Source organism: Penaeus vannamei, chromosome 26 (assembly GCF_042767895.1).
Source record: "Penaeus vannamei isolate JL-2024 chromosome 26, ASM4276789v1, whole genome shotgun sequence".
Lineage (NCBI taxonomy): Eukaryota > Metazoa > Arthropoda > Malacostraca > Decapoda > Penaeidae > Penaeus > Penaeus vannamei.
In genome coordinates, this window is record NC_091574.1 from 21,319,722 (window position 1) to 21,343,649 (window position 23,928).

The following is a 23,928-nucleotide window of genomic DNA, read 5'->3' on the forward strand; positions in this document are numbered from 1 at the left end:
TTTATTATTATCATTATCATTATTATTACTATTGTTATTATCAATTTCATTATTGTTATTATTGTTGTTTTTATTATATTCATTCATATTATTGTGATTGTTATCATTATCACTATTATCATTATTATTATTATCATCATCATGATCGTCGTCATCATCATCATCATCATCAATATCACCATCACCGCCATCATCATCATCATCATCCTTGTTATTATTATTAATATCACTATTATTATTATTTCACCTCCATCTCACTGATTTTCTCCCCCTTCCTCCCCCACCGCCATCATCATCATCATCATCCTTGTTATTATTATTAATATCACTATTATTATTATTTCACCTCCATCTCACCGATTTCTCTCCCCCTTCCTCCCCCTCTCCCTCCCACAGGGTCCCTTCGGCTCCTGGAAGCGCTACTACTTCGTCCTCAAGGGCCAGCTCCTCATGTACTACTACTCGGAGCATGACTACAAGGAGCTGGCGGGTTTCAAGGGCTCGCTCGACCTCACGATGCTGGAGGAAGTGAGCGAGAAGAAGAGAGGCTTCTTGAAGTCCCACTTCCCCTTCGCGCTCGGCAGGAGGAACCTCAAGCATATTGTGTTGGTAAGGATGGGGAGGGGAAGGGAGGGGAAGGGGAAGGGAAGGGAGGGGAAGGAAGGGAGGGAGAGGGAGGTGGGGAAGGGGAAGGGGAAGGGGAGGGAAGGGAAGGGAGAGAGAACCCTAAGCATATTGTGTTGGGAGGAAGGGGAGGGAGGGGAGGGAGGAGGGAAGGGAAAGGGAGGGGGAGGGGGGGGGAAGGGGGAGGGAAGTGGGAGGGGGAAGGTAAGGGAGGGAGGAAGGGGAAGGAGGGGAGGGAGGGGAAAGGAGGGGAATGGAGGGAGGGAGGGAGAGAGAACTTCTCAAGCATATTGTGTTGGTAAGGATGCGGGAGGGGGAAGGGAGGGGAGGAAGAGGAGGGAGAGAGGGAAGGGAAGGAGGGAAGGGAAGGAAGGTAAGGAGAGGGAGGGGAGGGAGGGAGGGAAAGAGGAGGAAAGGAGGGAAGGAAGAGGGGAGGGGGAGAGGGAGAGAGAGAGAGAGGGGGAGAACCTCAAGCTATATTGTGTTGGTAAGTGGAGTGGGGAGGGGAAGGGAGGGGAGGGGGGAGGAGAGGGGAAGGAAGGGAAGGGAGGGGAAGGGGAAGGGGAAGGGAGAGGAAGGGAAGGGAGGGGGAAGGAAGGGGGAGGGGAGGGAGGAGGGAGGGGAGGAAGGGAAGGGAAAGGTGAGGGAGGAAGGGGAGGGAAGGGAAGGGAGGGAAGGTAAGGGAGGGGAGGAGGGAAAGGAGGGGAAGGGAGGGAGGGAGGAAGAGAGAACCTCAAGCATATTGTGTTGGTAAGGATGGGGAGGGGAGGGGAGGGAGGGAAGGGGGAAGGGAGAGGAAGGAAGGGGAGGGGAGGGAAGGTAAGGGAGGGAGGGGAGGGAGGGAGGGAAAGGAGGGGGGAGGGGGAGGAGGAGGGGGAGGGAAGGGAGGTAGAGAGAGGAGAGAGAGAGAGAGGAGAACCTCATGCATATTGTGTTGGTAAGGATGGGGAGGTGAAGGGAGGGAGGGGGGAGGAGAGGAGGAAGGAAGGGGAGGGGAGGAAGGAGGGAAGGGGAAGGGAGGAAGGGAAGGGTGGGGAGGAAGGAGGGAGGGGGGAGGGAGGTAGGGGAGGGAAGGGAAGGGAGGGGAGGGAGGGAAGGGGAGGGAAGGGAGGGAAGGGAAGGGGGGGAGGAGGGAGGGGGGAGGAAAGGAGAGGAAGGGGAGGGAGGGAGGAGAGAGAGACCTCAAGCATATTGTGTTGGTAAGGATGGGGAGGGGAAGGGAGGGAGGAAGAGGAGGGAAGGGAAGGAGGGAGGGAAGGGGAAGGGAAGGTAAGGGAGGGAGGGGAGGGAGGGGAGGGAAAGGAGGGGAAAGGAGGGGGAGGGGAGAAGACATCAAGCATATTGTGAAGGGGAGGAGGGGAGGGAGAGAGAGAGGGAAGAGAGGGGAAGGGGAAGCATATTGTGAAGGAAGGGGGAGGGGAGGGGGAGGGTAGGGAGGTAAGGGAGGGGAGGGAGGGAGGGAGGGAGGGGAGGGAATGTGGGGAGGGAGGGAGAGAGAACCTCAAGCATATTGTGTTGGTAAGGATGGGGAGGGAGGGGGGAGAAAGAAAGAAGGAGGGGAGGGAGGGAGGGAAGGGAAGGGGGGAGGGAAGGGGATGGGGGAAGGGGAAGGGAAAGGAAGGGAAAGGGAGGGAAGGGGAGGAAGGAGGGAGGTAAGGGGAGGGAGGAAAGGTTGGGAAGAGGAGGGAGGAGGAGAGAACCTCAAGCATATTGTGTTGGTAAGGATGGGGAGGGAGGGAGGGAGGGAAGGGGGAAGGAAGGGAAGGAAGGGAGGGAAGGCAGGGGAGGGAAGGAAGAGGGAGGGTTTGGGTAGGGAAAGGGAGGGAGGAGGGAGGAAGAGGATTCTCAAGCATGTGGGAGGGGAGGAGGGAGGGAAGGGAGGGAAGGGAGGGAAGGGAGGAAGGGATGGAGGGACAGAAAGGGAAAGGGGAGGGAAGGGGAGGAGGGGAAGGGAGGGAGGGAGGGAGGGGAAGGGGAGGGAGGAGGGGAGGAGGAAGGGGATAGGGAGAGAAAGGAGAGAGAGAGAGAGAGAGAGAGAGGGAGAGAGAGAGAGAGAGAGAGAGAGAGAGAGAGGAGAGGGAGAGGGAGGGAGGGAGAGGGAGGGAGGGAGGGAGGAGGGAGGGAGAGGGAGGGAGAGAAAGAGAGGGAGAGAGAGAAAGAGAGAGGGATAGGGAGAGACGGAGAGAGAGAGAGAGAGGGAGGGAGAGAGAGAGAGAGAGAGAGAGAGAGAGAGAGAGAGAGAGAGAGAGAGAGAGAGAGAGAGAGAGAGAGAGAGAGAGAGAGAGAGAGAGAGAGAGAGAGAGAGAGAGAGAGAGATTGGGGGAGGGAGGGAGGGAGGGAGGGAGGGAGGGAGGAAGGAGGGAGGGAGGGAGGAGGGAGGAGGGAGGAGGAGGGAGGAGGAGAGGAGGGAGAGGGAGAGGGAGAGGGAGAAGGGAGAGGGAGAGGGAGAGAGAGGAGAGGGAGAGGGAGAAAGAGGGAGAGGGAGAGGGAGAGAGAGAGAGAGAGAGAGAGAGAGAGAGAGAGAGAGAGAGAGAGAGAGAGAGAGAGAGAGAGAGAGAGAGAGAGAGAGAGAGAGAGAGAGAAACCCTCAAGCATATTGCGTTGGTAAGGAGGGCTGGGAGCGAGGGAAATAGGGGAGGGTTGGGAAGGGAGGAAGGGAAGGAAAATTAAACCAGGGAGGGAGACGGAAGGATAGGGTAGGAAAGGAGAGAAGAAAGAAAGAGAGAAAGGGGAAACAGGGTGGGAAAAGAAGGGTAGGGAGAAAAGGTGGGTGATAGAAAATGGAGGGCGTTAGAAAGGGAGGAAGGGGAAGTAATTAGGCGGGGAGGGTAGAAGAAGGAGGGAGGCAAAGGAGTAAAGGTAAATAGGGTAGGGACGGAAGGAAGGAAAGAGAGGGAGGGAGGAATAAGGGAAAATAGTGAAGGGGGAGAGGTGATATTTAAGGGAGGGAAGGGTGGAGGAAATTTAAAACGGAATTAATGTGTGAAGAATGGAACAAAGGGAGGTAATATGCAATGGAAAATATGACAAATCATGCTAAGGGAAGGAATTACCTAGTAAACGTGGGGGGAGAGAAGAGAAAAAAGGAGTATAGAACTGAGGGATCATGTACATATAGCAACACTGAAAAGTGTACATGAATCCTGGAAGGAGTATAAAACAACTGAGGGATCATGTGTATATAAACTGCAATTTAAATACGAAGCCTCGAAGGAGTATAAAACAACTATTGGATCATGTTTAAATATAACAACACTGCAAGGTGTATATCTATAAAGCCCTGAGAACAACCGAGGGATCATGTGTATATACATAACGCTGCAAGGAATATATGAAGTCTCGAAGGGGTAGGGATCATGAGTATATAAAATGCAAAGTAAATATGAACCCTCGAAAGCGTATAAAACAACTGTTGGATCATGTTTAAATATAACAACACTGCAAGGTATGTATCTATGAAGCCCTGAGATTCGGAGCACAAAGCAGGAGCGGCAGGATACGGTCCGTCCCGTGCAGCCTTTGTCACAGGAAGCTTGTGGTGTCAGCTTCTCTCTCTCTCTCTGGCTTTGGTTGTTTGCTTCTACGGTTATTTATTTTTTGTTTGTTATTTTGCTTTTAGCTGTATGTTTCTTCCTCATTCTAGTTTTTTTCTGTTTGGATGTATTTGTGTTTTTTTGTTTGTTTGGCTTCGTTTGTGTGTCTGTGATTGTCTCTCTTTTTCTTTTCTTATCTTTCTCTCTCTCGCTTTTTCTCTCTGTCCCTTCCATCCCTCTCCTCTCCTTTCTCTCTCTCTCTCTCCCTCCCTCCCATCCATTCCCTTCCCTTCCCTCCCTCCCTCCTTCCCCTCCCTTCCCCTCCCCCTCCTCCTCCCTCTCCCCATCCTTCCCATCTCACTCACCACCCTTCCCCTCTCCCTACCCCTCCCTCTCCCTCTCCCCATCCTTCCCACCTCACTCACCCCCCTCCCCCTCTCCCTCCCCCTCCCCATCCTTCCCACCAGACTCACCACCCTCCCCCCCTTTCCCTATTCCAGGCAGCCGAGACGAGCGAGGAGAGAGACCACTGGATGTCGGTCCTGAGGAGCTCCCTGCTGAGACCAACGGGTGGGTCGGGGAATCGGTCGGACTCGAACCTGCCAGCGCCTCGATCAGGTGACTCTTCGCAAGAGGTGAGGGCGGAGGGCGTTAGAAGGGGGGAAGGTGGGGGTGGGGGGGGGTTAGGATAGGATAAGGAGAGAATGATGAAGGTGGAGATGAAGATAGGAGAGAGGTAAGGATGAGAGATAAGATAGGAGAAAGATGAGGAAGGGATATGAGAGATGGAGATAAGAGAGATATGATAAGAGAGATAAACATAGAAGAGAGATGAAATAAGAGATAAAGATAGATAAAGATAGGAGAGAGATGAGATAAGAGAAATTAAGATAACACAAGGGAGAGAGAGAGAGATATGATATTGTGAATGGGAATGTCTTGTTAGTGTGGTTAACTGGGGTGGTCTATTGAAGATATTTGTGCAGGGTAGGAATTTATAAGGAACTTCGACTAATTGATTTTCATGGTCATTCATAACCAATAATGCTTTACGTGTAGAGTCGGACAGAAAAAAAAAAATAGAAAGAATGGTAGAAATGGCAGAATGAGAAGAGGATTAAAAAAAACGATGATGGTAATTATTATTTTTTTAATCGGCAGAAAAGCGCAACCCTGCCCGCGCGATCCAAGACGTCGCCCGCAACCTCGTCCTTGAGTGAGTCTGAGGACGAGGCCAAGCAGGACGAGGCCAAGGAGGACGAGGCCAAGCAGGAGGAGGAGGAACCCAAGCTCATCCAGCCCAAGAAGGTGCAGAGGATCCCCGTGAACCCTCTGGGCCCCATCAGGATCGACGCCGTGAAGCTGAGGAAGGTCGACAGGAGGCCCTCCGACGGCAAGAAGGACAGGGACAAGGCCGAAGGAGAGGACCCGCCGAAGGAGCTCGATCCTGAGGCCACATTTGGGGTGAAGCTGAAGAAGCACTTGTCGCCTCGAGGGGACGTCGGGGAGGCGAAGGAGGCGAAGGAGTCGTCCTTGACGCCGAGCCCGAAGCGCCCTAACAAGAATCCGATCATCCCTCTGGGCAAGAGTCCTCTGCTGAGCCGCCCTGAAGGCGAGCTCCTGAAGACGTCCTCGCCGGAGACGCAGAGGAGAGGAGGGACGCCCGAGAGGAAGAAGTCCCCCTCGCCGAGCATCCCGCTCTCCAGGGGCGTCCACTCCGTGCTGGCCAAGTCGGGCGAAGAGGGAGACGAGGAAAGGGAAGGAAAGGGAGCAGAGGAGGCGGTCAAGGAGGGCGTCGACGCTCGGGAGAAGGAGAGCAGGGAGGTATGTTGAGCAGTGACACTGATAATACATACATACATGCATATATATTTATATGTATGTGTGTGTGCTTGTATGCGTGTATCCTTTTGTGAGTGTGTATGTGGATTAGTGTGCGTCAATGTGCGTGACCATAAATACATACATTCATATATGTGTACACGTATATACCTACATCAAAAAAGAAAGAAAGAAAGAAAAAAAACGCCCACATCAACATCCATTTTACTCGTCACACCAACACGATGTAAAATTAGCGGCTTTATTTAAGAGCCAAAGGCGAGAGCGACAGGATGCGTGGTGGCCCGACGGAGGAAGTCCCAATCGATAAGCTTATTTTTCCTTTCAGTTTTTTATTTCTCTTTCTGGTCCTCAAATCTCGAAGCGTATCTGACCTCTGCGTCCGTTTGCTCTCGCGCTGGCTTTGTCACTTGTCTTTTATCAAGGTCTTTGTTCATTCTCGTTGTTTCTCTGCTTCTTCCTCTTTCGTTTTCTCTTTCTTTTCCCCCTTTTCTCTTTCTCCTTTTTTGTCTCAATGGATGTTTGGATGTTTTTTTTCATATGCAATTCCACTCTGTGGAGAGAGAGAAGGAGAGAGTTAATGAGAGATAGATAGAGAGAGATAGAGAGTAAATGAGTGAGAGAGTGAGTGAGTGAGTAAATGAGTGAGTGAGTGAGTGAGTGAGAGAGAGAGAGAGAGAGAGAGAGATAGAGAGAGAGAGAGAGAGAGAGTGTCAGATTAACCTTTTTTTTCTCATTTATAGAAGAATCCCTCAACGAAAGCCAACAGATCGCCGCCATCTTCGTCGTCGAGCGAGTCGGAAGAGGAGAAGGAAAAGGACAAGGAGGAGGACAAACCCAAGGAGACAGAGCGTCGACCTTCGAAGGATATGGAAGAGGAGGACAAAGCCAAGAGGGAAGATACGCCGAAGGTTCCCGACCCCGACGCGCAGTTGGAGCCGAAGCCGCGAGGGAGAGTCCCGGCGCCGGCGGCCGAGGGCGAAGGAGAGAAAGGGAAGGCTCAGGAAAGGACGCCGGAGGACTCTGAGCGGGCGGGGGGCAGCGCGTCTCCGGAGGCGAAGGAGGACAGCCCCAGCTCCTTCAGCTCGGTCTCGAGGGACCAGGACCTGTCCTCGCAGGGCTCCCTCTCGAGACAGGGATCGGAGGCGGAATTCCTGCAAGTCTCGGTGACGCTCAAGGAGAGCGCGGGAGACGAGTCCGAGTACGACCAGTTGGACGAAGACGTTCTGCGAAGCGTGAAGCCAAGTGGGACTCCAGACGGCCAGCGGAAAGCTTCGCAGGCCTCCCCGAAGCCTCCTTCCCCGCACCACACGCCCTCCACGTCCGAAACCTCGTCCCCGGCTTCGATAAGAGCTCTGAACGAGAACGAGAAGCCGAGGCTGGCGAAGCCCAACGGCGGCAGCGCTGGAGCCACGCCGCCGAGAAGCCCCTTCCGGCGCAGGAGCAACACCAACGACAGCTCCGGGTCGTGCAAGAGCGAGCCTGATTCGCCGGAGAAGAAATCGGGCAAGTTCATGGCTATCTTTGGGCGCAAGCGGTCCGGGAGTCTGGACGTGGGGCGCGCCGACTGCGGGAAGGGCGACTACGAGGTCAAGGGCAAGAACAGCAACGCCTTCTCCAAGTTCCTGCAGAGGAAGATGTCCAAAGAGAAGAAAGAGAATGCTAAGGAGGAGAAGGAAGGTTCGTCTCCTGATATGAGAAAGAATTCGGAAGCGGCCGAGGGAGCCGCGGCCGCCGAGCCAGCGATTCCTCGGGAAGCGAAAGTGGCGGACGCCCCTTCGACGCCAAAGGGACCGGTACCCACGCTGAACGTCGTGCCTGCCCTGCCGGAGGAGAGCGAGGGCCCCAAGGACGAGGAGGTGGCGGTCACCCTGCGCTGCGGCTTTCAGGCGAGCGGCGAGTCGCGGGGCAGCACCTACAGCCGGTCCTCCAGCGCCTCCAGAGAGCAGGATCCGCCGCCGATGGTGCCCGAGAAGACCAGAATCCGAGAGAAGTCCCCCGCGCACGACATCCCGCGCTCCAACAGGCCGGTGCCCGGGATGACCTCGACCCCGAAGGAGGAGCCCAGGGCCGTGGAGGATAAGGTCGTGGACGGCAACATCTCCCTGGAGCAGATCAACGCGATCCTCAGCGCCAAGGAGAGTAAGAAGCGCCTGTCCCGCGAGCGAGAGGGCTCCCTAGACGGCGACGCAGCCAAGGGCCTGGGCGGCCGCAGGCCCTCCTCCATCTCCACCACGAGCGTCGAGAGCGACGAGCCTCTCCCCAAGACCAACTTCATTGACTGTGATATTTCCTCCTCGAGCTCGGGGAGTCTTAAGGACCAGGCGAGGAGCCGCGACTCCGTGGGCTCTGGCGACCACGTGCGCCTATCAGCCGACCTCGAGGCGGCGGCGGCCGACGCGGAGGCAACCGTCACTCTCCGTAAACCGAAGCTGACGGTCAGCCTCACTGCCGGGCCGAGGGTGAGCCTCACTCAGCCCGAATTCACGGTCGTCGAGGAGGACGTCGTCACCACTTCCCCAGAGACGGAACGCCAGACTCAGGGCACCTCTCCGGACGACCGTCGAAGCGAAAGCGAGATGGACGACGACGAAGACGAAGAGGAAGACGAGGAGGCAGAGCAGAGCGACTACTTCCCCGTCGTCGGCGTGGAGGTGCGGCCGCCCTCCCCGACCAACCTGAAGCTGCCCGACTCGCCGACGCTGGGCATCACCCGACTCAAGGCCTTCATAGGAGAGATGGAGAAGGAGGATGCTAAGACGTCCAGCGTGAGGACGGGCATCAGCCGCCTCGGCCACAGCGCCGCCGTCGAGAAACTCAAGGAGGAGATCGTCGAGGATCCGCGAGACTGAGGACGGGCGCGGAGGAAGACTTCTTGGTATCTTGCACAAAGAGAGATGCGCGTCCAAGGGGTTCTCGGACCAACTTCCCGAAAATACGTTCATTAAATGTTTTGTTCATTCAGACATTCATCCGTAAGAGAAGCTTCGATATCTTCACATCTATGCACGCTATCTCATACTTGCAGTGCATCGACGTGAACATAATGCTAATGTATACAGATGAAAGTATTACGCACAAGACAAATAAAAAACGCATTTCCGGGCCATTGCTTTGAGAACACTGAACACTCATGCCTTGAAAAAGTAGTCGCCGAGAGAAGAAATGTTCTCTTTTCTCGTGTTCTCTTGTTCTTCTGTTCACGGGTTCTCTCGGAGGACAAAAATGGCGCCCAGAGTGTTAGAAGGTTAACGAAGACATCAACGGTCTTGTCATATTCTTTTAGGTACTGTTTTTAATTATTTTATGATGGAGGTAGCCGAACAGAGGGCAATACGTTAACTTAATGTCTTGATTGTAAAAAAGATTTTTTGTCTCTTTTTTTCTTTCCTTCTGTTTTCTTTGCCTTTACCTATGGCTGTCTTCTGTCTGTATGTCTGTCTGTCTGTATCTCTCTCTCTCTCTATCTATCTGTCTATCTTATTCTTTTCTTTCCCTCTGTAAATTTGATTTATTTAATAAACAATTGGTGCTTAAACCCTTCCATGATCACAATTTTCGTGCCAAATGAAGATTTAATTGTATAATCATTCATTTTTTTTCATTTATATACCTGTATCTATATCTATAAGTCCTATGAATCTCTTTAAAAACAAAAGACAATCGCCTGAATAGAGATTTAGATTCCGTATTTTCTCTCGCTCTCTAATGTACTTGCTCATGATGGTGTATGTATATTGTATATTTAACAAAAATTATCAATGAATTGTGATATAGAACAATCTTTTTTTCTCCTTATTTTATGATTTTGAACATATAGATAGTCATTGAGATTAATAATTATGTTTTACAAACTTTATGGCCTAAACCCATAAAAAAAATCTGTTTATATAGATTAGTAAACGAATTGCAGCAATGTGATTTATGACCTTTTAGGTAAATAAGGCTAAAATGAACAAAAAAGAAGCATTCTTGGCAAAGTAAAAAAATAAACAAATGAATTTATCAATGAATTATAAGATGGTAGTAGTTTGCAGTGAAAAAATATATATATTCTTAAAAAACTTCACAATACAGTATTCGTAAATAATAATTATTATTCGCAATGTAAAGAAAAACAAATATTATAAAGATATTCAAAATCTTAATTCGTCTATCCTTTCATAAATCGGAAAAAAATCACAAACAATAAAATGCACAAGAAAAGAATGTATAAGGATAACAAATGGCAAATAATGAATGGAAATAATAATTAGTAATCAACAAGTAACAAATGGTTGAAAAAAACTGAACTCGAAAATAACATGAGCAAGAATTAAGAAACAAGAAATAACATCGAATAAATAAAGAAGTAAGAAATAAATAACGAATAACAAATTGCACAAGACTAGCAAATAAATATGATAAAGATACGAAACAATAAAGAATATATAAAGAATAAAGAACCGAAAATAATAACGTCATAAATAACAAATTGTAAATAAGGAAAAAAGAAGCAAAAAAGAAACAGAAAAAGCCTGGAAAATAAAATAAATATGACAAAGAACAATTGACTAACAAATACTAATAACCAACAAATATTTAATGATAGTAAGCCTAATTACATAATATTACATTTTTTCAACGTCAACTTTTAAAAATTCTGTTTGATGATATCATTACTACTTTCCTTTCTAAATTACATTATTTGTCTATTCAACTGTAGTTTTCGAAAGCCATTATGACCAAAAATTACACAAAAATGGTCACATTTTAGGATGAGTATCTTTCATTTTTTTCATATTGAGACATTAAATAACGTACTTTCAATTATGCCCGTTCGAATTAGCGCAGAATTCATGTACAGTGTTCCTTTATACTGTAATTTAACATTTAAATTGATTTCACTGTACTAATAAATTCATTAAATCCTTTCGAATAAGCGGAGAATTCATATACACTGATCTAAAACAATAGGTAATTAAAAAAATTTTTATGAACCTTGTAGCAATGTGAATAATAACAACACAGAGGGATTACAAACTAATCTCATAATATAGAAGAAAATAAATACACATTCAATTCAAATACACCATTGCATTATCTAAGCCACTTAACAGAATAGAGTAATTTACACAAACAAAAACTTAATTCTATCATTCATCCATTCATCTATTTTCATTTAATGTATACAATAATCATTATCATTTTGTTCCGTGATTTGCGAAAGGTGTACCCCCGCGCCGATGACAAAAGACAATCGATCTCCTTGAAGTATGAGCGCGGTGTGGCTGCGTGTGTTATCGCCTCCTGGTCGAATTTTGTGAGAGAATATCACCTCATCGATGTCTTGCAAATGTTGCTGTTGCTTCTTGGTCAACTACTTACTCTGCGGTGTGATTAAACAGATTCTGGTCATCATCGCCATAATTATTATTGTTATTATCGTTGTTGTTGTTGTTGTTGTTGTTGTTGCCACTACTATTGTTGTTATTATTATTATTATCATTGTTATTATAATAATAATAATAATAATTATTATTATTAGTAGTAGTGGTAGTAATAGTAGTAGCAATGATAATTATTATTACTATTATCATTATCATTGTTATGATTATGATTATGATATCACTGCATTTACTACTACTACTACAATTATAACTATTACTACTACTACTAGTATTTCTATTACTGATACGAGTGCTGTTACTATTATTATCATCGTTGATACTATCATTATTATTACTCCTACGCCTACTTCTCCTCCTCCTCCTTCTCTGTCTTCTTCTTCTTCTTCTTCTTCTTCTCCATCTCATTCTCCTTCTCCTCCTCCTTCTTCTTCTTCTCCTCCTCCTTCTCCTCCTCCTCCTCCTCCTAAACCTTCTTCTTCTTCTCATCCTCGTCCTCCTCTTCCTCTTCCTCCTCCTCCTTCTTCTTCTTCTTATCCTCGCCCTCCTCTTCCTACTCCTCCTTTACTCTTTGTAGTCCTCCTCGTCTAGGGAAGAGGTTTGTTGTGATAAAGGGTCACAAGTGTATCCAGGGGGAATCGGAAGGGATAATGTGAAAGGAAGGGGGGGATGGGGTGTTTTGGGAGGGAGTGGGAGGAGGGGTGCAGGAGTAGGAGGAGGATGGATGTCGGCAGTTTCTTTGAGTGTATAGAGGGAATGGGAGCAGAGAGACTGGAGGATGGATGAGGCGCTGGCATGTTATCTTGGATCATGATTGGATAGTTTTGAATCTCTTCGAGTGTTTCCGAAGTGGAGTTGGTTGGGGAGGTCCGAGAAACGAAGGTTTTCTTTGAGGGGGAGAAGAGGGGGTAAATGTTTGAGGGATGGAGGGAGAGGTTGGTGGAGGGGGTGGGGGTCGGGTAGGAGATTGAATGGAGCGTTTAGTTTGTTTTGTACGATGAGTTAGGCGAGGAGGAAGAGGGGTAGGTACCGGGGAAGTAGAGAAAGGAGTGTCTGGAATAGTGGTGGAGATTAGGGTGTCTGAATTTAGAAGAATTTGACTGAGATAGGGGGGGGGGGTAGAAGAGGGATGAGAAAGAGTTACTGGGGGAAATGTAGAGACATCTTTGGAAGAAAGGGAGAGCGAAGGACATTTTTGGAGTAGGGAGTGAGAGAAAAACTCGTCGATGTGTTTCCTGTCTGGCTTCGCTTAAGGTGAGGCCAATTTCATTCTGAGAATCGCCACTTCAGACTGGAACTTGTTGGGAGAGCAGCCCCTGTAAAATACATTATGGGAGCCGCAAATTGGCACTCGTGCGTGACTGTGTAGAGCAGTTTGATTGATTATGGCCAGGTTGAGCACACATCGGGCATCGCGCTGTGGAACGGTAACAATTTCCGACATTGGCGGGAGGTCGGTATGGTCGGACAGGGAAGGACTCTCCGCAAAGGTAAACAGTAAAGGGGAAGTCATGTCTACGGATGATAATCTTAGCAATATTGGTGGGGGACTTACGGCGGCCTGCAGGGGAAGGGTGTAGCACTGTAATGATACGGCACCATAGTCCAAGAGGCGGGCGAGTAAGTCTTCTTCACAAACTGACCAATCCTTGTCGTAGACATGACAGTTTGTCCGGGAGATGGAGACAGTTCCGGTGCAAGTATTGAGTGAGGGATGAGATTGGGCAGGAATAGGTTTGCCAGTTGTCATTTAGGACTGTTAATGCTATAGCTTGGGATTCGGATGTGGCCGTGACAAGACGAGAACGATCTGGGCGGATGCGGGAGGAAGCTCTGCCTGCTTGTTGGTGGAGTCATTGCTGGAGGAGAGTGTTGTCAAAGTGGCCGTGGAGGGAAAAACGAAAATCCGATCCCATTTGGCTGGGCTAAACATGTTTGTAGAGGTGGGAGTAGTAGGACGGGGATGTGTGGAAAAGGGAGTAGTGCTGAGAGAGGTAGCACTGCGGAGATGTGGACATTAAGACTAAAGAAAGTGGAGGTGGAGGAGATCGAGTAGAGGATGTTGGCAGAAGAGAAATACTTCCCGAGGATTGAGTACTGACCTGGATGTATGACTGGACTGATGTGATAGTAGACACTGAGGAGGGGGTAATGGCAGTATTCAGAGTCGTGGTCAAAGTCTGAGAGTCCGGGGTCGGGGAGCAGGGACACATGAAACCAGTGGGGCTATTTGAAAAAGGAGCAAGCCTCGATGCTCCTAATAATGGTACAAATTCTTCATCATTGGTCATGATAAGCCTAGAGTATGTTGGGGAGGGAAATAGTCCACCCCTCATGGTGCCCTTGAGGGGTAAGGGCTAGACCAGTGTTGTCCAAACATTTTCGCCTATTGTACCCTATATTACCTTCTTGTACTGTTACGTACCCCCCCCCCCCCCCCCGTCCACCATGGCTAAACTAACTACTTATGATGATGCACATAATATACTACTTATGAAAAGACTGCATTGCAGGAGTGTTGGTCATTAAATTCCAATTTAATACACGAATGAAAAAAAAATCATAGAACATGGTTTCTGTGTGTGTGTGTTCCTTGTTTGTTCACGTACCCTTATGATCTACGTTTCGGACCCCAGTTTGGACAACACTGGGCTAGACAACTAAACAGGGGAATACTGTGCCCAAGGGTCTCCCAGGCCGTTCTTGAATGGCACAATCAGCCTTTCTTTTCAACACAGCTTTCACACATTAGCAAGTGGACAGTAGAAGTTGGATAAGATCAGGAAACGAAAAGGGAAGGGGAGAAGGCCGTGCAAAATTAGTTGAGTCTTGGGAAGAGGCCCGAGGCAGAGAGGGTCCCAGCCTCCGTTTCCTAAAAACACCACGGCAACAGCGGGTATAGGCTTGGGGGTATGTGTGTGTGTATGTATGTGTGTATATATATATATATATATATATATATATATATATATATATATATATATATATATATATATATATAATTGTATATATATAAATATGTATGTGCACACATTTTTTTCCCATGATAAATTAATACTGAAAATCAGGAATGCGACACAAGAATTTGTCCGTTTCCTAACTCGAGTTCTCGCAATCTCGTTCTCCCATTTCCTGTTTTTCTTTCCTTTTCTACATTCTCTCGTACTTGTACTTTTTTTCTCACTTCTCGTTCTGGCGCTCCATCTTTCATATTCCGTACCTTTGTTGTCTCTCTTATAAAACACACCTCCACTTTGTGTGTAAGTGCAGATGCATCGTCGTAACATTCAGAAAAGCTTTCACAGATTTAGAAATTAAAAGTAAACAAGCAAAATGGCGCCGATACACAATTCATCTCAGAAGCAATTACATTTCTAACGAAAAATCAGATCTTTTCCATAACTGATATAGCGTTCGCGTATTGAAATTCAAACTTTTCTCTTATGCTGAAATTTGATAGAACTACAATTTGCACTGAGCCACCACCAGCCCTACTTCCTGCCCAATATCAAACAATGTGTGGACTTGCTTAGCCATAAGCTTACAAGTGATGGTTTCGTCCTCAAGGACGTGCTCAGCAGCGAAAAGCTGGTGCTGGGTCTCGAGCGAGCGAGCAAGGGCCTTGAGAAAGAAGCTCGGCGGGATGATCACTGGCATCGACGACGAGCTCCGTCGTCTGTAGGAACCGAGGGGCGTCGAGCTTAGGTCAGCCGACATTCCTTCCCTGAGGAAGAACCTCGGAGTGTACCGAAACTGGGACTCTCTGCTGGGAGTTGCCCTCAGCGTCCTGGATATCCTCCAGACGAGCGTCCGCGGCCGGAAGACCTTAGCCCCAAGGTCTATACAAGTACTAATAATAGACCTTGCCTAGCCCGCAGTGCGAGACAGCAGAGCAGGACGATGCTGCCAACTGCAGAGGAAAAGGCCGAGGGTTCGGGGTGAAGGAAAGACTCCGGTCAGCCTGCCGCACGCATAAGGCCGTGAACAGCGAGAACAAGGTCTATATAAGTACTTATATAGACCTTGAGCAAGAACGCCACGCACGGCTTCCTCGTGATCCAAGGAGGCCACAATCCGGCGAGAGGAATGGGAGAGAAGAGAAAGAGAGGAAGAGGCGACAGAAGGAGGAGGAGAGGGAAGAGAAGAATAATCGAGGAAAGAACAAGAACAAAATCGGAGGGAAAGAAAAAGCCAAGAAGCATTAATGATACATGAATGTTCTTCCAGTAAGTTCAGTAAATGTACACAAATAAATTAATTAAAATATGTGAAAATATTACTTGTTTCGAGTTTTGAAACGCTACATTGATATTGGAATTGAAAATGTAAAAAATCATCTGTTCTTCACATTGAGTTATGTAAAACGTAAAAAAAGAAAGCAAACATAGATACATCATATGCATATATTTCAAATAAATGTACTATGTTTAGTGTGTGTATGCCTGTGTATCTGAGAGCTTACATAGATGGTGTCTGTGCAGGAGTTCGAAAACAATGCTAAAACTGAGTTCATATACAATGTAGAAGCATTAAACCGAGGAATCCATCAGATTGATAATGTTCCTAATAAACTAAAGCTCCATAAGGTGGCTTCTGAACCAGTGATCAAAATTACCGAAATAATATAGTACATATTTTTTTTTACTGTACTATTACTTCCATCCATCCATCAATATATTATCTATCAGTTCATCTATTTGTTCATCAATCTTCCTATCTATCGCTATCATCCTATTAATTTTTTGCATTTCGTGATATGTGCAGCAGTGACAATAATAACTGTTAATATGATCACAATAACTAAAGCTGCAGCAAGGTTAATATCAAGGAGCAGAATCAGATTCACTTTATAGAAGATGCTGTTGTTTCAATATTTCAGAAGTAATGCTATATCAATATAGTTAACTCTTACAGGATAAAAATATGTGCACACTCATGGACAGAAGGCAGAAATTTTCCAAGATAGCATTGAAGTTGTCAATATAAATAACCACATGGAAAAAAAGGAAAAGAAAAAGAGAAGAAAACAGAGAAAGAAAGAAAAACTGAAAAAAAAAAGGTTTCCTTATTGTGTGCACACAAGAAGCTTTGAACTTTACCTTTACCCTCCTTTTGGGTATAAAATAAAGAAATATACATCTGATGAGGAGATTACAAAGAAAACAATTTTCTTTGTAACAGTTTATTTCAAAATTACTTTATACCAAACATGCTTTGATAATGGCCCAAGATAGCATTCTCACCACTATACTAAATCATCCATAAATATAAATTAGAAAATAGTATTTATGTTATGATCAAACGAAGCTTACCCTTTGCGGAATTTTTTATCGTCTAATAAAGCTGGAGAAAAATTTAACTTATCGTCATAATTATTAAAGTCTTTACATCTCTGAAATGTCAATTAAGGTAAGCATTCTTTTATCAGTGTTCTTCCCGTCTCCGTTTATTATCACTCTTCTTGCTTATTCTTTCCTCCCCCTTTCTTCTTCTTTTTTGCGGCCTCCTCGTCAATCGGCGCTGGATACTTGAAGGGAATGAATTCTTTGTAGGCTGTGAATGTAGAGGGAAAAATATTTGTTAATCTTATCTCAAATTTGAACTTACATTTACTCTTCAATATACATTTATTCTTAAATATATAAGTAACATTTACCTTTGTCATAATATACATGCTTTCGATCTTTCTAAAATTCAAGTATACTTTTTCATTTCTCTAATCTGTAATTACAATGAGGAACAAGTGTTTCTGATACAATCCAGATTTCATATTTTTGAATGAATATGTATATATCTTCTTCCTACATTTTGCAGGTATTTATGGTATCTGTATTTATCCAACTGAAGGCTATATGGTCATCAACAATACGCAAATACACATCAATGCAAAAATGTATATGTTGCACATTAGCTCCATATTTACCCTCACTGAAAATAATATAGTCTAACTTTAAATACACCACAATACAAATGAAGATTTGTCTTTTATATAATCACAACATAAAGGATCTGAGTAACAGACTGGAGCAGACTGTTGATTACCTTGCTTTTAATTACAAGATATAAAAAAAAAAACACTGATAGGAAAAAATTAAATATGTAACTACTAACAGTAATATAATAAATAATAAAGAGTAAAGAAATACAACAAACAAAAGCCATTCACAAACCAAAACAATAAAGTAAATATACACAGAACATAAACCTGATATGTCCCACCTGATATGTCCCACAGAGAGGTGGTGTCAATCATAGCATAACCTATAAAAGCAAATAATGAACACCTTAAAAACTGGGTACTTCCTTACCTTCTGGCATATACTGCCTAATGGCATCTGGGACGACAATTCCATCCTCAGTCTGGTAGTTCTCTAACAAGGCACAGATAACTCTCGTGGTCGCACACATGGTGGCGTTCAGCATGTGCACATACTCGACCTTTTGTGAGGGAAAATTGTACTTATGAGCTTCTGGATGAATTAAAGAAGATTGGAAAGTAATATTGGTAGATTAAGTCAATGAAGTTTCAAAAGATTAATAGATAAGCAAGCATAAAAGCAGAGATTCTACAGGGAATCTTTATTCTTCCCTAAAGTAAAAAGGAAAGGATAGTAAAATATGAAAGAAAAAAGTAATGATGGATAAATCTTATAATCCCAATGTTCTAAAACAAAACCCTATGTCAATTTATCTTTGTGAGGCACTTACCGCAGTGTTCATCTTCTTGGTTGCTCCATAGCGGACCTTTAGTCTCCGTGACTGGTAGTCGAGGCAATTTGAGCAAGACACCAGCTCCCTGTAGGCAGCTATGGAAAAGAAATCAAAACAATGATGAAGAGCTAATGGGCATGGAAAATCACACCAAATTCACATCAAGATGGGAGAAAAAAAGAAAAGACTGGAGAAAATATACAAAATGCAAGACATGAATACATAAAAAAGTTATTAATGAATATATGGATAAAATAATTCATTATCCACATTATTCTATAAAACAAGCGAGAGCAATAAGGGTGAAGAGAGAAGAGAAAAAAAAGGAAACAAAGAAAGGAAACGAGAGAGAAAAAAAGCAAGGATAGAAAAAAAATCACCTGATCCAGGGAAGTACGCCTCCAAGTCGAGCTTCTTGGCGGCAGCGTTATTGAGTTCGCCTGACACAATGTTAACCACACGGTAGGGCAGGCCCAGGGCCTTGCAGAAGTCCTCCGCATTGCTGATCATCTCCTCCATCATGGCCCATGAAGCTCCATCATGGGGTGACGTCAGGCAGAACTGCTCCACCTGAGGGGGTCAAACAGAGGAATGTTTTTGTCATCCTTGAATTATTCTTGCATGGGGTTTAGGTTTTGCTTCTTAAAATTGTTTAAGGTTATGCTTTGCTGTTTAAAATCAAAGACACAGTTTTTCTATATTATTAATTAATCTTACACATTGCAAGCACATACATATTCACTCCTCCTCACAGACACACACCTGACATACTAATAATAGTAATAATAAAAATACTAAGAATAGTAATAACAGTAGTAATCATCATCATTATTATTATCATGTCATTAAAAAAATATTGGAATCCCTCCCACACACAAACATCAATATAAACACATGCATCTATACATACAAAAACACGCACCTCCATATCATACTCAAACTTGCACATGAAAAATCATCCCCTCACTTTTCTCTCACCTTCTGGAACTGATGCACCCTGAAGATGCCTCTGGTATCTCTCCCGTGCGAGCCTACCTCTTGACGGAAGCAGTAAGACAAACCTGAATACCTGCAGGGAGATAATCAATTCAGTTTAATTATTGGATTCCCTTAACAGATGAGGTTTTATAAGTCTTTTATTGAATTCTCTTTATTCTTTAATTAGAGGTACCAGTCTGACTTGCTTAGCATATAGTGTCAGGTACTTCCTAACAAAAAATATACTTACAGTTGAAAAATGAAAATAATTTCACACAAAAATAAAATAAAACATAAATCAAATCAACAGATGATGAAATCTAAATGATAAAGTAATAGAAAGAGAAAAAAAATATTCACAGATGACAGATTCAACAGCAACAGCAGAAGTGGAAATAATACCTACACAAGAATGAGATCACAAATTCTAAAATTTTCACATATATCATGTAAATACAGCCAAACTGCTAGAATCCTCATTAAAAAACAACAACAAAAAAACACACAAGAATATTAAACAAGAACAGGAAAATATGCTAAGAATATAAAGAGAAAGAGAGAGAAAGTGAGAGAATGAAAGAAAGAGAAAGAAAGAATGAGAGAAAGAAAGAGAAAAAAAGAAAGAAAGAGAGAATGAGAGAAAGAGGGAGAGAGAGAGAGAGAAAGAAAGAAAGACTTACTTGATAGGCAGCTGATCAACAGGGATCCACTCATCTCGGTGGAAGGCCGCAATAGGCTGCTCTGAGGTGGCAATGAGGTATTTCTCATCCACAAGATCTGATCCAGGTACGTCACCCTTCCCTAAGACCTGTTTTATGGGGGCAGGGGCAAGGGAAAGAATATGATACACAAAAAAATGCAAATAATGAGAATGATATCATACAATAATCATCATATCTATCAATTTCTAACTTTAGTTTATAAACCACCATTTACTCTTTTGATATCAAGAAAAAAAAAACTCAACCCTTTAGCTTTAAGCAACTAATCAAACAAGAACCAATTTTCCAACCACTACCACCCCACACTACAACTAACAACAAATCCTCCAACCTTGTAGAGCTCCTCGTCGAACTGCGAGAGTTGCGCAACCTCTTGCATGACCTCCTTGCGCATGAAGAAAGGTGTCACCAAGGGAGTGTAGCCCTTCTTGTTGAGGAAGCTCAGGGCCAGCTCCACAACCGCACGCTCGAGGAACACGGCTGGTCCCATGAGGTAGTAGCCTCGGGCTCCTGAAGAAAGATCAAGAGGAGAATGATAAAGAGGAGCAAGAATTATCATCATCAATATAATAGCTAATTATCATATCATCATTCTTAATACTATTATTATCTTTATCATCATAATTACCTTTTGTACATTTCGAGATAATTCTAGTTCAGGAAACCACTCACTGTTACATTGAATTACATTGGACAAAATGATAGACAAAACCTATAGAAAATATGTAAGAGTGAGAGAGGGATGGAGTGAGGGAGGGAGAGAGAAAAAGAGAGAAAGAAAAAGAGAGAGAGGGAGAGAGAGGAAGTGGGAGGGAGTTGCAAGTGCAAATTATGCAATCTCTAAGAATAGTCTAGAACTGACCTGAGGTCACTGCACCACGCTTGCTATCGACTCCTCCGATCATGGATATCAAGTCAACGTGTGAATACTTTTTCTTGGTCTCTTCACCGAACGTTCTCACGATAGCGTTGTTATCCTTGAAAGAAAAAGATACAATGAGAAGAAGAGAATGGAGAGAAAGGAAAACGAAAAATTAGGGGAAGAGCAAAATGAAAAGAAAAAACGTAAAAATCAAGAAAAAATAAAAATAAAATAAAAACTGGGGAAAAAGAAACTAAAACAAAGAAAAAGAAAAACAACCAAACATGAAAAAAATAATAAATAAAAAAACATATCACTTGATCAAATACGATAATTAACAAAACCTCAATATATCCTCAAGACTAAGGGCAATCATACCTCATTGTCACTGACGGGTACATCGTCCGGAACGAGATTTCCGATCTCCTTCAGGATGGAGTCTCTCTCGTTCTCTGTTTTGACGAGCTCCTCGTTGTTCTGGGCCATGGCTTCGTCAACCAATTTCCTGACCTGAGAATGCACGGGGAAAGTTAATATGAGCATATTATGTTCCGAAGTTTAAGTCTCTGATTGCACTGTGTACAGTTCTATGCACGTGAAATGTGATACCAAAGCATTCCTGAAATGAAATCAAAATGATAATCTCCACAAAGTCTTCTCAAACCCTAATGATGTCAAACTCAAACATAAACACACATACATATAAATAAATAGGTAAAGACAAATGAACATGTATACATCTAATAATAAGACTGATTATTTATATATATAAAAAATAAAATACAATAATCCAGACCAAACTTCCAAACACCCACCTCCTTCAGCTGCGAAACTGTGAGTGGTCGTAAGAGGTCCATGGTGAGCTCTGTTAACTTGGTCTTGATTTCATCGGGTACGTTTGTCTCTGTTCCTTCAGCTTCCTTTGCCTGGAAGTAACAATAAAAGAAATTGATGGATAATGTTCTTAAATGAAATACATAGAGAAACCATAGCATCTTGAATTATTCTTGACTGAAAATACATTACACTAATTAACTTTTATTTCGTTATGTCTTAAGTTGAGAACTCAAACAAATTATATTTTCAGAATTCATTCCCGCCTTAATTCCTCTCTCCATTTAAGTGCCTACAACATATTATGTTGAATGTAAGCCACAGTTGTTGGGCAACTACATTATTCACAGTAATTGTGTGTTTTTATGAAGTCTGTTTACACATAGATGGCTCCACAAGTGGTCAGTCACCAAGAAGTCACTTAGTAGCCCCTATATCACACTTGGTTAATCCATTCCTTGAAGTTTTTGGAAAAATGATTTTTTGTAATCCATTAACATTGTTACTATAATTATTGCTATTGATGGCATAAGCATTATATCAATTTGACAATACACATAACAATAAAAATTCAAGAAGCTTTGAAAATCAAGAAATGGGTAAACAGGTATGACAGGTAGGACTGGTAACTGTCTTCTTAGTGAAGCCATCTGTACAAAAAAAATAAACGAAAATCACAGTGGCCATGGCATGTGTGCTTAAGCTACTTGGCATGAATAGGTTAAAGATGCTACTTTGAGCACTTTACTTGCACATTAGATAACATTTTCATAAGAATAAAACAAACAGACATGCATTCAGTATTCAAAGTAGAATATAAATCAATACAGATGCACAGAAATTTTCACCACTCAAAATATATACAATTGAAATCTGCAATCCAAAAATCAAATCAACTTAACACACGAAATCCCCCCCCCCGCCCCAACACACACACGCACACACAAATATCAATTCCTCGAAAAAAAGAGAGATACTAAATATGCAACTCAATCCCGTTTCTCAAAAAAATACTTTATTAAATCTCAAAACTTCAATCCAACATCAGAATGACAAAAGACATGGATCTCTCTGTCTCTTTCTGAAATGAAAACAAGTCAATTCTGCAAGGTCACAGAGATAAATATATAAACAAAAGAGTTTAATGCAACACGCAGCTGCAAAATGCTTGGTTGCACCTCTCTCTAATACTAACCGTAAGCAAGCCAGGCAAACGTGCTTTGTCCTGAAAGTATGCATCTATCTATGTACCTCTCTAATTCTGTCTAGTCTTCCTTTTTATTAAAGTGTAATTATGAATGAGGTTCAGAGTATATGATATTATATATCTGTATGGTGACCTTAGCTTTTGCAGATTTCCTAATTGTCCAGTTACTTATCAGGTCTTGACTGGTACATTTATAAATGACATCAGAAACCCCAGTGTATCAGTTTAGGGTGTTTCTGGGACACAAATGGGCTAGTTATATGTACCACAGATAAACAAATCTGCTATCATCATGAAAACAAACAAATATTTCTTTCAACTGAATGCAATAAATTCTGTAAAACTAGAATGACTAATTCAAAGATCCATGCTCCTTGACCTTCCACTATCAATGAAAAAAAAGAAAGAAAGAAAAAAATAAAACAAAATTGTAATACACAAAAGTAAAAAATATTGTCATTATATTAAGAACAAGCCGGCGAAAAAAAGAAAATCCAAATGTAACAAAATATATGATAATAAAAAAAGTCAACAATGATATTTGAAAAAAGAAAAGGAATTATATAGATTCTTTAAAATAAAATCTATTATTAGTACATAAAACAGCAACATTCCAAGCATGGAAAAAATCACAGAACACACCCAAACAACTTCTAAAGTGCATGAAGCCCCTTCTCCTCTACCGTGCTTCCATATCTTCCGCTACACTACTTTCCCCAGCCCTGCAGCCCCAACCCCCCTCCCTTACCAGTGGCACTCTGAACTGTAGCCCTTGAGGGTCAGGCAAATCCTTAAGTTCCTGGGGTGTATATGAGCGCATGTGTGCAACCCAGCGCGTGACGGCAGGGTGTGTGTTGGTATCTGGGGCCCCGGGGAGGCGTGCCAAGACCTTGGCATCAGTCTGGCAGGGTTGGTGGCCCAGCACGTAGCTATACTCTGTTAGGTGCCGCTCCAGCGCATCTACATCTGGTGGCAGGGGCTCTGCTTCGGCTGGCTCCTGTGCCTCTTTTCCCCGGGCAGCCTGGGATGAGACAGGGGCCGCCCTCAGCACGTGCACTTCATGGAGGGGTTTTGTGGTGGGGTTTTGGGGTATGGGGAGGAGGAGAGGGTAAGGTGGGTTTTGGGGGACTAGTGGGAAGTGCACTGATGCCTTCAGTCTCAAAAGGGTTTTCTTCTAATTATCGTATGCATTTGGAGTACTATCAAAAATGTTAAAAACAAATACGGT

General features: G+C 44.1%; 2 protein-coding genes across 3 annotated transcripts in view; one reads left to right on the top strand and one right to left on the bottom strand.

Moving 5' to 3' along the window:
• The window catches only part of LOC113829125 (uncharacterized), a 23,730-nt gene extending 13,952 nt beyond the window's left edge, over nucleotides 1-9,778 (top strand). The window contains exons 2-6 of one of the 2 annotated variants that reach the window (XM_070140156.1): nucleotides 397-609; nucleotides 4,658-4,792; nucleotides 5,319-5,981; nucleotides 6,743-6,925; nucleotides 6,977-9,778. In XM_070140156.1, coding sequence (XP_069996257.1) covers nucleotides 397-609; nucleotides 4,658-4,792; nucleotides 5,319-5,981; nucleotides 6,743-6,925; nucleotides 6,977-8,851 — 3,069 coding nt within the window. In that variant the 3' untranslated portion in view covers nucleotides 8,852-9,778. Of the gene's footprint in view, nucleotides 1-396; nucleotides 610-4,657; nucleotides 4,793-5,318; nucleotides 5,982-6,742 lie in introns of both variants that reach the window. The other variant, XM_070140155.1, reaches the window with a different exon arrangement.
• Nucleotides 9,779-16,552: 6,774 nt separating this feature from the next.
• SerRS (Seryl-tRNA synthetase) lies at nucleotides 16,553-23,721 on the bottom strand (the record flags this gene model as incomplete). Its single annotated transcript, XM_070140157.1, is given in 11 exon segments — nucleotides 16,553-16,939; nucleotides 17,695-17,824; nucleotides 18,095-18,192; nucleotides 18,478-18,667; nucleotides 19,076-19,166; nucleotides 19,756-19,883; nucleotides 20,129-20,307; nucleotides 20,660-20,774; nucleotides 21,038-21,169; nucleotides 21,475-21,585; nucleotides 23,449-23,721. Coding segments are annotated over 11 exon segments (1,548 nt in total), but the record flags the coding sequence as incomplete, so codon positions are not given.
• Nucleotides 23,722-23,928: the final 207 nt, after the last annotated feature.